The sequence below is a fragment of the Oncorhynchus mykiss genome, chromosome 1 (genome assembly GCF_057628025.1).
Source record: "Oncorhynchus mykiss isolate SJ-2025 chromosome 1, ASM5762802v1, whole genome shotgun sequence".
Lineage (NCBI taxonomy): Eukaryota > Metazoa > Chordata > Actinopteri > Salmoniformes > Salmonidae > Oncorhynchus > Oncorhynchus mykiss.
This window is the reverse complement of record NC_143022.1, coordinates 80258696-80272923: the sequence shown is the minus strand read 5'-3', so window position 1 is coordinate 80272923 and position 14228 is coordinate 80258696. Positions and strand designations below refer to the sequence as shown.

Here is a 14228-nt window from a genome sequence, read left to right as displayed (position 1 = left end):
ACTCAACTCCAGCCACTTTAATAATGGGAATTGATGGAAATTGATGTAAAATATATCACTAGCCACTTTAAACAATGCTACTTAATATAATGTTTACATACCCTACATTATTCATCTCATATGTATATGTATATACTGTACTCTATATCATCTACTGCATCTTTATGTAATACATGTATCACTAGCCACTTTAAACTATGCCACTTTGTTTACATACCCTACATTACTCATCTCATATGTATATACTGTACTCGATACCATCTACTGCATATTGCCTATGCCGTTCTGTACCATCACTCATTCATATCCTTATGTACATATCCCTTTACACTTGTGTGTGTATAAGGTAGTAGATTTGGAATTGTTAGGTTAGATTACTCGTTGGTTATTACTGCATTGTCGGAACTAGAAGCACAAGCATTTGGCTACACTCGCATTAACATCTGCTAACCATGTGTATGTGACAAATACATTTGATTTGATAAGTGTAATAAAATCATTGAAATTGTTGCATGCTGCGTTTTATATGTTTGTTTCTAGGCCTAAAGCTGAGAGAAAATAACTGAAAATATCCTGATGAAAATTCTGCTTCTTTCTATCTGTCTTGACTTGAGCTGTTGCTGGTGGAGTTCAACATTGTATCAAATTATCACAGAAAGCTGCTCTATGACGTTTCCATTGGATGTAAGGGATCATCAGATCATGATATTTTGCTATTTCACACAGAGACTTGGTGATTATCACGGCCGGGAGTGTTGGAAAGATCTTTCAAATACTGAGAAGTTATCATTCATGTCATGTGAGGCAAAGAAGAAAATGGTGGTGTAGCCTACTTGGTGAGTTAAGACAATCAGAAATAAGACACTGACAAATGGGCACTTTCCTACATATGCATGCATTCTGGAGAGACGCACCACATCTTCACCACACACCCCTCTCCTTCTTCTTGATGCAGCCTTTGATATTATTCTCAAGACAAATATTTTAGACGCTTTTCACTAACAGCCACAACTAAATCAGCTAGACCAGTGATTCCCAAGCTTTTTATAGTCCTGTACCCCTTCAAACATTCAACCTCCAGCTGCGTACACCCTCTAGCACCAGGGTCAGCGCACTCTCAATTTGTTTTTGTTTTTGTTGCCATCATTGTAAGCCTGCCACACACACACTATACGATACATTTATTAAGCATATGAGTGAGTTTTTGTCACAACCCGGCTCGTGGGAAGTGACAAAGAGCTCTTATAGGACCAGGGCACAAATAATAATATAATAATCAATAATTTTGCTCTTTATTTAACCATCTTACAAAAAAAACATATTTGTTCATCAAAAATTGTGAATAACTCACCACAGGTTAATGAGAAGGATGTGTTTGAAAGGATGCACATAACTCTGCAATGTTGGGTTTTATTGGAGAGTGTCTCAGTCTTAAATAATTTTCCACCGACAGTCTGTGCCTGTATTTAGTTTTCATGCTAGTGAGGGCCGAGAATCCACTCTCACATAGGTATGTGGTTGCAAAGAGCATCTCTGTCTTAACAGCTTGATTTTCCAAGGCAGGACACTGAGCGCAGCCCTATCCAGAAATCTGTCAGTGGCTTCTGATTAAATTCAATTTTCACAGAACAACTTGTTCAAATTTCGATGAGAATCTCTTGTTCAGATATCGTAAGTGGACTGGAGGCAGGACATGAAAGGGATAAGAATCCAGTTGTTTGTGTCATCCGTGTCGGGAAAGTACCTGCGTAATTGCGCACCCAACTCACTCAGGTGCTTCGCTATATCACATTTGACATTGTCCGTAAGCTTGAGTTCATTTGCACACAAAAAAATCATACAATGATGGAAAGACCTGTGTGTTGTTCTTGTTAACGTGCTTATACACCTGCATTGCTTGCTGTTTGGGGTTTTAGGCTGGGTTCCTGTACAGCACTTTGTGACATCAGCTCATGTAAGAAGTGCTTTATTTATTATTATTATTTATTTACATTTGATTGATTAACACAGACAGAGAAGAGCTCCAACTTCTTAATCATAGCCTCAATTTTGTCCCGCACATTGAATATAGTTACGGTGAGTCCCTGTACTCCTAGATTCAGAGAGTCCCAGTAATCCTAAATTCAGAGAGTCTCTGTAACCCTAGATTCAGATCATTCAGGTGAGAAAAAACATCACCCAGATAGGCCAGTCTTGTGAGAACCTCGTCATTATGCAAGCGGTCAGACAAGTGAAAATTATGGTCAGTAAAGAAAACTATAAGCTCCTCTCTCGATTAAAAAAAAGTGCCAATACTTTGCCCCTTGATAACCAGGACACTTCTGTATGTTGTAAAAGCATTACATGGTCACTGCCCGTATCATTTGTCACAGGCCGGCTCATAGCCTGTGGCAAAAATGAGGGGACACGAAAAACAGGTATAGGCCAATCAAAAAGGTTCTTTATTATAAACCAAACTATTAACTTTAAACAAAGAAAAAGGAATGAGGTGTGAAAGTATCATAATGTAAGGTGTTTGTAAAGTGCAGGGATGCGTGAATCTGTGTGTGTGAATGACTGAGTGAAAACTATGCAAAACTACAAAGGAACAAACAAAACAGGATCATACCTGGAGGAGCAGAGAGAGAGAGACAAGAGTGATTAGTGAAACAGTTTAAATACTTTGAGCCCAGGTGACTCCAATCACTAACGACCCTCCTCTGCCTCCAGGAGGAACCGCCCCTGCACTGCAGAGGGGCCGTGAATGTTGAGTGTAGAAAGTAGTGCAGAAAATACACAAGAGTTCACGGGTCTTGCTTTAACAAAGTTAACCATTTTCACTGTAGTGTCCAAAAGTCTTTCAAGCTGTCAGGCATTCCCTTGGCAGCAAGAGCCTCTCGGTGGATGCAGCTGTGTACACGTTACCAATCCACTATGTCTCCCTGTCATGGCTTTTGCTTGGGCAATACTACTCTCAAGCCAAGCTATTAATTCAAATATAACCAAATACATACAGTGTGTGTTATGACATGTGTAAACTGGCACGTCATATCAACTGGAGTCCTACTACACTCGCCTCTTGAGTGTGGTTTAGACAAGTCGTTTCTGTGTGTTGGTCCAGTGTCAGGCCAGTATTTGTGAGACAATTGGTAATGACCCCATGTTGTTTAATTGCAGTGCTTTAATTAACAGAGAAAACAGATTAAGACAGCATCTGTTTCAGATTTGTCTGTTTACATAACAATTCCATGTAATTAACTAACAGTTAAGTCATCTACAGCCAAACAGCCATTATAGCCTCTACTAGCTAAGTTAACTAACATGATTCTCTCGCTCTCACACTCATCTGCTTCTAGAGAGGAGGGAGATGAGGATGAGTGATTCTGCAGCCCTCCCTGCAGCCCCCTTCCCATGCTAACCCCTAGGGGAAGTCATCCTACGTTAGCATCAGATCCTTACGGGGAGGGGATTCCGCTGAGCCTTCTACATTGATCTGTGGCCACACCAGTCCGTCCATCCCCTCTCCCTCCCCCTTTCTCCTCATTGCAGAGGCTCTTACTAAATGCATGCTTGCGTAACACAGCCCGTGTGTTTGTGTGTCATATCTTCATACTGTATTGACATATTGAAAAAGCTAAAATGATAAAAGATAGACAAAACACATTATAGGCTATTGATTAGAACTTAGTATAACGGGCCAACACACTATGGCGCGTGTTATCCACGATGGGGATTTCAATAGAGAGAGAAAAAAGAAAGTACACAAGAGAAACATACATTTGGGTGAATGTGTCAGCTATGCTATTCTAACCCTAGCCTTGCCCCAAACTGCCGCTCTTATGGGTCAGAATATAATGATGTAATTACGTGGGGATGATCTCTGAGGATTCTCTGTGTAGGCCTTCAGCTGTTCGATGACGCACTACTCCGGCGCACCTCTCTGAGAGTCCTCCTGATGTCAGTGTCCTTTTTGGCTTAGGAGGCTGTTCCCTCACCCTTTGCTCTGGAAGGGGTCTTCTGAGGACAGACAGCTCTGTAGCTCAGAGCTCACAGCATAGGAATGAAACCCTTTAGATACCACGATTCAATGGGAGATGGAGGCTACGTGGTTCGACTTGAATTCACCCGCTTAGACACAGCTACTCATCCGTAGCTTGGGTAGAAAATTATTTTTTTGTCCTCAAACTTGCGTTCTGGGTTCGTTGACTTTTTAGACCTTGCTGCAGCTTGGGTCACGTAGTCCTCCTGTAAATTCTATACTCACAGGTTTTATACCCTTGGGTCAGAAGTGGGCGTAACCGCCTTTAGGGCAGTTCTCAGGGCGTACTAAGTTAATGAGGCAAGGTCTAGATTTTATTCAAATCCAATTTTAGACAACTAACTTAACATTTCATCTTCCCCAAAACATTCTCTTTGATTTGGATATTTTCCATACAACGTACAATGTATAAACATCAAACATCTACTAGGAAAACTCTTCACATTACAATGTTTTCGTAATAACGTCATCTATTAACCTTTAATAACAAAACAAAAATGACATACATTTTCATATTCCATCTATCGTCATGACCACCATTGTGGCTGACGGAAACCATTGTTCCAAAGTCCCTTTATTTCATGTTTAATGTTCTGAGGCTGGTTCTCCATAGTAACAAGACAAAGGAATTTGTCTGTGGCCTGAGATTTACCAGGGGCGTGAGGGGTCATAAAACCAACCCACATATTCAGACCCTTAGATCTCTCCCCTTCTGTTGGGGTTGAGAGATAATCTGTAGGGTTGTGGTCTCCTGTAACCTGACCTGATCAGGACAGAGGGTATGAGTCATTCTCTACCTAGGATTGAATGTGGGAGTAAATTGAAATGACAGCATTTCAAACATGACTATGAATCATGAGGATGGTCTTGGTTTAAATTAAATGTAGACTAAATAAACGTGACCTTGTCTTAGACAAATGTTACCCAACTCCAGTCCACCAGTACCCCCCACTGCACACATTTTTGTTGTAGCCCTGGACAAACTCACCTGAGTCAACTCATTGAGGGCTTGATGATTAGTTGACAAGTTAAATCAGTTGTGCTTGTCCAGGGAAACACTGGCATAGACGCTGAAAGGGCGACTTTGTGATCCAGAGCTGATGAGGACAGAATCAAAGAGCACTGTTGCACAACATACAGTGATTTAACAGTGTTCAGAGCTCTGTGAAGCCAAGTGTGTTTGGGATCTTCTGACTAAACAATCTCATGGCCAAATCTGATTATCTGCTCTAAGAATTCTGGGAATTACATAAAAGGAAAAAGAGTACTGTAATTATAGTATCTAAATGCACTGCATAGCCTAGTATACAGATTACATTGTACTTGAAATGATCACCACCCAAATACCCATCTCCTTTCTGTCTTTCAGAGTAGTGGTCTGGTGTGGGTATGCTGCTGTTCTTTAAATAGTAAGAGCCAGGGGATTCATTGAGCGCATAGTTAGATTGTAATTAAAAGAGCTATAAATCTTCATGGTTTCTCCTGTGATGCTAATGTAGGACTAGCAGAAGCAGCTTCTCTTTGGAACAGCATTTCAAATGGACATTTTCACACAAAGAAAATGTTATTGTTCTGCCTGCAGCAAGGCAATTACCTGAAGAGAGTGTGAGAGACTTTTAGTACAACAATGTAATAACTCCCGCAGTCCTGCAGTCCATTATGTAATACCGACTTCAGAGTTAGGATTAGATATTACATTTCATTCATGTGGCAGCTGCCCAAAATAACATATTACTGTTCTAAAAAAAAAAAATCTCTCTCAAACACAATATACTGTCGAGACCAGGGTGTAAGTCAATACCATTTCAATTTCAATCAATGTATCCTCATAGATGTTGCATAGAACATGCAGAGCATTTCTACAACAGTCAGACATTCTGATAGTGAAGGTGACAAGAGGTGAGGGGACAACACTGTCCGGAAAGCCTTCTGTCTGTAACCATCCTCAGTGACATTTTGCGAGGGAGAAAGTATTTTTGGGTGGCATCTTTTTTTACACTTATTTTTAGATGCCATCACACCATCTTCATTGATGTCTAAATGGCAGCACTGTTTCCAGGACAAGAGAACTGTTTTCTCATGTTAATGACATTTCAAAGAGTAACAATTCCAGGAGAAATTTCTTCCTCCTTACACATCCTCACAGAACAACCATTGGACATTAACTTTACATATAGATTTACATGAAAGGCAGTGATATATTGTTCAGCTTTCTCTCCCCAGCAGGGGATAATGATGCTTTATGAGATAACGAGGGGAATCATAGTCTACGCGCTATGCTTGTTCAGAAAACATTTCAATGAGGCCAGCTGTTTCTGCTGTGAATGGAGAAGGTCCATTTGCTTTGGATGAACGATTTCTACATCACAGAGCGCATACATCTGCTATGGGGAAAGTGGAGGGCAATGAATGTGCCTCAGACTGTTTTACAGCCTCAAATTAAAATGAAATAATTCAATAGACTAAGCTAAATGAGATGTACCATAAATAGGACTACATCCAAGAATTTGAAATGCTCACACCAATAAAAGGTTGAGCCACTATTTCCTCTTAGAAGCAATTTTCTGTAAAAGCCTAATAAATTCAAGGATCATGTTCTAATAATAGCCAGTAAGTAAAGCTGAATGATTCAAATAAATGTTTTTCTGTAATGTAGCTCAATACACCGGTAGGCCTTGTAGAGGAGTTTTGTTGCTGTAGTGCCCCCTGGAGGAGATAAACACATCTAAATATTCAGTCAATAACAGATGGGATTTACATGGTGTTTATTTCCACCAGGTGCCCAAAGGGCTTTACATTACATGCAGCAGAAACTCCCTGCATCCACCACTAATGTGTAGCACCCACCTGGGTAATGCCATGGCAGCCATTTTGCTCCAGAGAGCTCCTCACACATCAGTTGGAGCAAGACAGAAAGAGTGATACAATAGATTGTCGAAGTGGTAAAGGGTAGGTATATAGCCAAAACACAATACAGCTGAGAATGTAGCTGTGACCTGACTGGAAGGGTGATGCATTCAGTAGAGAGTAGAACAGCGCACCCACCATTGACCCCAGGGCCACTTAATTACATGGGAATGGATTACATTTGCCAGCTGCTGCTACTCCCTCTCCTTCCTCTCTACAGTGAATCTGAGGGAAGGGGTCGGAGCGTTACATTGGAGAGACAATACATTCCTTATTTAGTACGGTGGTGATACAGGCAGGATGGTTGGTATGGGTTAGTGTTTCCTAGTGCTCTGTCGATTCACTCTCTGGGATTAGATAGATCCTGCCTCGGGATTAGTGGACATGTCCGTTTTTATCACCAAATCGGACATACCAAGAGTTGGATTATATTCCAGATTATGAGAGTGGGCCTCACACAGGCTTTCCTCAGCTATGGTTACCATAGTATTGTATCAAATTCACTGTCTTCACACATTGAATATCATTCTTCACTATAACAGTCAAAATGTATGTGCTATGAACAAAAACAAAAGGAAACATTTTACTGCATACATTTATTTCCTTTGTAATAACATTTGATAACTCCTCAAACACTTTTTTATCTGTACTATATTTACAGATTTTAACAACAGAGCTAAAACAATGTCCTGCTCAACAATCCTATCAACAAAATGAAAATAGCTATGGCAAAAGGCAATATCACTCCTTAAATTCTTTGTGGAATATTTTTGGAACTGTACCTCTCTCTCACAGGAAACTAGAGATATTCTGCTAAAAAACAAGCATGACTGCACAGGATAGAAACGCAAAGCAATACATACGTCAATTCCTTAGTGGTTTACATTCATTATAAATGTTGACCCATTTGATCTATCTCAGTACAAAGTAGACCCCTTCAAATGTATCCCTTTAGGAATAACAAGGACAAAACACAAACATGAAATAACGGTTCTGTAAAGGATGTGGGGAAAGGAGGTCGGCGGTAAACTGATTGCAAATGACTCCCTTCATTAAACTAGATAAAAGGCATCAATAATTCTCACTTTAACATTCACTTGACAGAAAACAATCTCTATTGCCCTCCAAACAGACAAATGACCAGAGGCTTTACAGAGGCGAAAACAAACACTGTCGTCTGCACTGTAGGTACATGGGTCGACATAACTGCACTGACATAAATCAATGCTGAACAGCTTCAATATAGTACCATTATAAAGGGTTAAACAAACCCCATATTTCTTTGTGGAGTAACAAATCCCTTTTTATATCCTGTCTCTTTTTAAAATGTCTAAGAAAATGAACCACTACACTACTGGTCGGAAATGACAACCTTGTCAGAATATGTTATATTATTACAACAACGGCATTGAGAATGGCTCAAATCAGTTAGGAAAGTGGTATAGTGTAAACACATGATAGAACAGAGGGCCAAGAGAGAAAGCATGCAAAACGAAAAACAAATGACTTCTCTCTGTGCGTGATTACAGAACGGTTGATGCTAAGAGTGATGTATGTTGCTGCTGTGCGAAACAACATTTAAGAACAATTTTGACATGCAAGTTGCTTTGAAATGTTCTCTCCATCTACTTCAACACTCTGAACCTAGAATCTAGTTTGAAGATTGAGTGGCCTCTAGACTCACACCTTGGGCTCTACATACAGGTCACTGCATTGTCAGTCAAATGCTGTACCATCTACCAACAAACGGTCTGCACATGAAGATGGTGAGTACTTCACACGAACACTCTGTATATGATAGAATGCAAAAAGACTCAACTTCCAGGCTTAATCTGGGGGTTCAATCGGAAGCAGTTATAGCAAATACACATTCCAGAGTCAGTCAACATTAACAAAAAGGTATGAGTATACTGTGCCATTATATGAACCCAAACATAACACAGCGCTCAGAGTGAGCCCATCCTTTGTTAAGCAGCACCACTGCACACATAATCCTGTTACTTCAACAAATATAGCTTTACAAGATTCCCGGATATCTGATTTCACAACCGATACTGACAATTGTATATTTCCACTATAGTTAATTTAATCTAGAATAAATGTTATGAAGACTTTAGACTCTTCCATGAGGACACAATCTTGGTAAATGTTGAGAAACGTGTCTAGGCTACGGGCTGTCATATGAAACAAAGTTGAGTTTCCACCGACGGTGTGGTGTCAGGTGAGCAGTAGTGTCAGTCCTGTTCAGAAAAATTGCAATATTCTAATAGAAATGATTCCCTGCTGAGCAACTTACTGTAGAGAGAGAAGTAAAGGCATTATATACTGTAGTAGTGTGGAGGCATTCTACATTGAAGTAGGTTCTTGCTCTGTTCGCAGCTCTAAAGGCAGTCCAAGTGAATGGAAAGATAAAAGCACACCGTCTGGGAATAGTGACTGGACTCCTGAATCAATAGAGGAACACGGTGGGATTCAACATAGAGTAGAGACCACAGAAAGGTTAACAGGAAACATAATGACAAGGACTAAGAAAACCATAGGAGGCCAACAAACAGAATCACTTCTGACAGATTGCGCTCTCTCTATCTGCTGCTGTCTCATGGCACAGCCTGACCGCTCCACAGATTATGGGGCAAAAGTAATTATCAAAGAGACTAATAATATACAAACTATAAACCATAGGAACTCATTCATGACTGTATAAAATAATGAAAATACAAAAAAAAAATACATGTACACTGATTATCATTAAAACCTCCCCCCCCAAAAATGATGATAAAAAAAAAAAATCATAATGCAAATACAAAATCATAATTGTCTAAATACATATGACCTTGACAGACTGCTGCCCAACTGCTGGTGGATACAGCACTGACCTTCGTGGAATGTCCATCAATCAAAACACTGAGGGGTCAAAGGTCATTTCTCTAGGTTCTGTGTTTAGTTGATGATGTCACTTGGGCACTTTTACCTTTGAACTTTAACTTCATTCCCCCATCTCACTAAGTGCTTACATTTGGCTTGGTACAAATACATCTGTGCTTTGAGTTAATACAAAATGCATAGGTATTCCAATATGAGGAATCAGGCTTTCACAGGCAAAATTCTAGTATTGTTAAAGTGCATGTCATTGATACAACAGCATACTACGAATGCAGACGGTATCAATGTAATTATTTCGTACTAATCATTTGGCCTGTTCCCTTCAACAAAAAATGACAACTATTAGACAGTACCTGTCCTTCATAACTAGTCAAATACCCTTCATGTGTAGATACTCCACAAAAACATTTTAGCACTATGTGGAGTGAACATTGGACTTTCTATACCGCTGAGATCTCTTTTTTGGCACTTCTGGTTAAACTATGGCTTTTTGTTATGCCCCCCCCCAAAAAAGAGTTTAACAGTCAGTGTTAAGCATAAGATGGAGGGAGGGTGGACAACTGAGACCCAGAGAGGCTGGAGACTGGGCTACAGAAGCCCAGAGAAAGGCACTGAATGCTGGGTCTCTGTCGTGTTAGGTTCTGGGGGAGTGGAGTTCTACCACCGGCCACTGACACTGGCCATGTCAGCGTGGAACTGACGAGACAGACGCCCGCTGGCGCCCCCTTCCAGGAAGGAGGACCTGATAGGAGGCTCAAACAGCTTCCTTCGGTTCTTGTTCAGTTCTGGAAAAGACAAAAGAACATAATACTGTATAATTGCAATTGTTTCAGATATGTTCAATAACATACTATGTTTATTCATCAAGAGTCCGACAAGTCATTTCAAACTGTAAACAAAATTGGAGGGAAAGTACATCTTTGAACGTCAACAAGACCTCTCTTTGTGACCCATTGGTTTGCCAGGCAGATCACCCATCTACTGAACACAATTATTTAAAAATGTGTCAATAAAATGGTTCAGCATCTTTAAGTGAGGAGAGAAGGGAGTGTGTTCCTGTTTTGGAGCAGAGATTAGAATTGATCTGTGCTTGGCAACGGAGTGCAGCAGTGGAACCAACTCTCGCCTTAAGCACTTCTCAAAACAGAACACAGACCACCTCCCAAATTCAATGTGACCCCAACTGCATCAATAAGACAGACTACCTCCATCTCCAACCTCAATGTGACCCCTACTGCATCCATAAGACAGGCCACCTCCATCTCCAAACCTCAATGTGACCCCTACTGCATCAATAAGACAGACCACCTCCATCTCCAAACCTCAATGTGACCCCTACTGCATCAATAAGACAGACCACCTCCATCTCCAAACCTCAATGTGACCCCCTACTGCATCAGTAAGACAGACTACCTCCCTCTACCAACCTCAACTTGACCCCCTACTGCATCAGTAAGACACACTACAAAAATGAGCAGCAAACTTTGATATAGATATGATCCCTTCTCTCTAATACAAAACCATGAAATGATCATACCTGCGATGGTACAAAACATGTTCTAAGTCCTATTCTACAGGAATTCATATATTCAATCAAAATGCCACTTCATTGAATCATGTACACTCCTGGTGGAGGAAAATGATTACTCCTGTAGTTCAGCCTTTATAAACAAGGATTAGTTCATGTCACAACAAACATGTGGGGTTTTCGTTGCCTCCTCTCTGTCAGCCAAAAAGAAAAACACGATTTGCACCACTGACTACTGAAACCAATGGATGGCAGTAGAGATTGATTGCAATGAATGTTCAGCTATGGGGCCTGGCTATAGTTGTACCACAGCCCATAAGCTCGCTGGCTGTCAGACTGGCTGCCACTCAGGCAAGTGGCAGAGCCAGACAATAGAGGCCTAATGAAAATAGAAGTCAATTTCACACTGCCGCCATCAGGAGAGGTTCTGGCACGGCCCGAAACCCCCCCCTCGACACTTCTGACAGGAGCTATTATCACCACATACAGCCCAGCAGGACCAGCCTGATCGCACACGTCATTGGAACTGGGTTCACACACACACTCATACACACACACACACGTTTGTACATTACCATAGTCATTCACACCTGAGATGGCAAGCAGCATTTTCCTGCGTGCTCCAAATGTGGTGATACCCAGCTCTTTCAGGTCCTGGTCTGTCAGAGTGAGGAAGGTCTGGAGATCGATCTGAAAAGAGTGCATGTTCACAGTCAATATCTTTATTATGCCACTTCACACTATACACCAGGGTTCCCCAACTGGCGGTATTAGAAACATTTGGGATTTTATTTGGCCCATCCTAGTTTTCTGAGCAAAGAAATAATACTAAAAACACCAGAAAATCATCCACTCAAGAAGAAATCAAATTGATGATCCCTGCTATACACTATAATAAATATATATCTTTTTTACAATAAAATCCCCCATTGCAACATAAAATAACTAATGCCCATCCCTTATCAAATATTTTCCATGTGCTCTAATATCAATAAAGCTATTAGTTGTATATAAATATAAGTCTAGTCACTAGCCCATGAAGTCCACTGCATAATATGTTGCTAAAAAGCTTAGCCTAGCTGCAATAGGCAGCTAAAAAGCTTAGCCTAGCTCCAACAGGCAGCTAAAAAGCTTAGCCTAGCTGCAATAGGCAGCTAAAAAGCTTAGCCTAGCTGCAATAGTCAGCAAAAAAGCTTAGTCTAGCTGCAATAGGCAGCAAAAAAGCTTAGCCTAGCTGCAATAGGCAGCTAAAACATTGAATAGCACCATAAAAAGGACGGATCCATCCATCAATTCTAGCCAAGGCTTAGGGTAGCATATCTCTACTATACTGTAGTCAGCCAAGCAGGGATGGATGAAGGCTCCTGCTCCTGTGTTAATGTGGTTAACCCATGCTGCATTTTACATTCACATTTTAGTCATTTAGCAGACGCTCTTATCCACAGCGACTCACAGTTAGTGCGTTAATCTTAAAATAGCTAGGTGGGTCAACAACATCACAGTCATAGTAAGTACATGTTTCCTCAATACAGTAACTATCAGCAAAGTCACAGCTTGTATTTAAAAAAAACAAATTTAAGTTGCGGTTTTAACCAATTAGCAATCAGGATTAGACCCACCTGTTAAGCAATAAGGCACGAAGGGGTGTGGTATATGGCCAATATACCACGGCCAAGGGCTGTTCTTAGGCATGATGCATCACGGAGGGCCTGGTTACAGCCCTTAGCCGTGGTATATTGACCAAATACCACAAACCCCTGAGGAGCCTTATTGCTAATATAAACTGGTAATTAGAGCAGGAAAAATAAATGTTTTGTCATACCAGTTCAGTTTTTGTTAATTCTAAGTGGGACATACAATTAACTAAATGACAAGTCATTAATGACCATTATGCTACTTCTCAACAACAACAAAAATTATATACAATTTAACCTATATGCAGTGGTGTAAAGTACTACTTAGTAGTTTTTTTGGGTATCTGTATTTGACTATTTATATTTTTGACAATTTTACTTTACTACACCCCCCAAAATATACACTGCTCAAAAAAATAAAGGGAACACTAAAATAACACATCCTAGATTTGAATGAATGAAATATTCTTATTAAATACTTTTTTCTTTACATAGTTGAATGTGCTGACAACAAAATCACACAAAAATGATCAATGGAAATCAAATTTATCATCAACCCATGGAGGTCTGGATTTGTAGTCACACTCAAAATTAGAGTGGAAAACCACACTACAGGCTGATCCAACTTTGATGTAATGTCCTTAAAACAAGTCACAATGAGGCTCAGTAGTGTGTGTGGCCTCCACGTGCCTGTATGACCTCCCTATAACGCCTGGGCATGCTCCTGATGAGGTGTCGGATGATCTCCTGAGGGATCTCCTCCCAGACCTGGACTAAAGCATCCGCCAACTCCTGGACAGTCTGTCGTACAACGTGGCATTGGTGGATGGAGCGAGACATGATGTCCCAGATGTGCTCAATTGGATTCAAGTCTGGGGAACGGGCGGGCCAGTCCATAGCATCAATGCCTTCCTCTTGCAGGAACTGCTGACACACTCCAGCCACATGAGGTCTAGCATTGTCTTGCATTAGGAGGAACCCAGGGCCAACCACACCAGCATATGGTCTCACAAGGGGTCTGAGGATCTCATCTCGGTACCTAATGGCAGTCAGGCTACCTCTGGCGAGCACATGGAGGGCTGTGCGGCCTCCCAAAGAAATGCCACCCCACACCATGACTGACCCACCGCCAAACCGGTCATGCTGGAGAATGTTGCAGGCAACAGAACGTTCTCCACGGCATCTCCAGACTCTGTCACGTCTGTCACATGTGCTCAGTGTGAACCTGCTTTCATCTGGGCTCCAGTGGCAAATTTGC

At 41.0% G+C, this 14228-nt stretch overlaps 1 protein-coding gene across 23 annotated transcripts in view; it reads right to left on the bottom strand.

Moving 5' to 3' along the window:
• Positions 1 to 7506: 7506 nt before the first annotated feature.
• The window catches only part of LOC110529720 (protein bicaudal C homolog 1), a 73312-nt gene continuing 66590 nt past the window's right edge, over positions 7507 to 14228 (bottom strand). For 12 of the 23 annotated variants that reach the window (XM_090241365.1, XM_090241413.1, XM_090241401.1 and 9 more), the window contains exons 20-21: positions 11927 to 12026; positions 7507 to 10593 (exon numbers count right to left, since the gene is read on the bottom strand). In XM_090241365.1, the coding sequence (XP_090097491.1) occupies positions 10466 to 10593; positions 11927 to 12026 (228 nt within the window). In that variant the 3' untranslated portion in view covers positions 7507 to 10465. Of the gene's footprint in view, positions 10594 to 11911; positions 12027 to 14228 lie in introns of all 23 variants that reach the window. The other 11 variants (XM_021612224.3, XM_090241372.1, XM_090241363.1 and 8 more) reach the window with 1 other exon arrangement.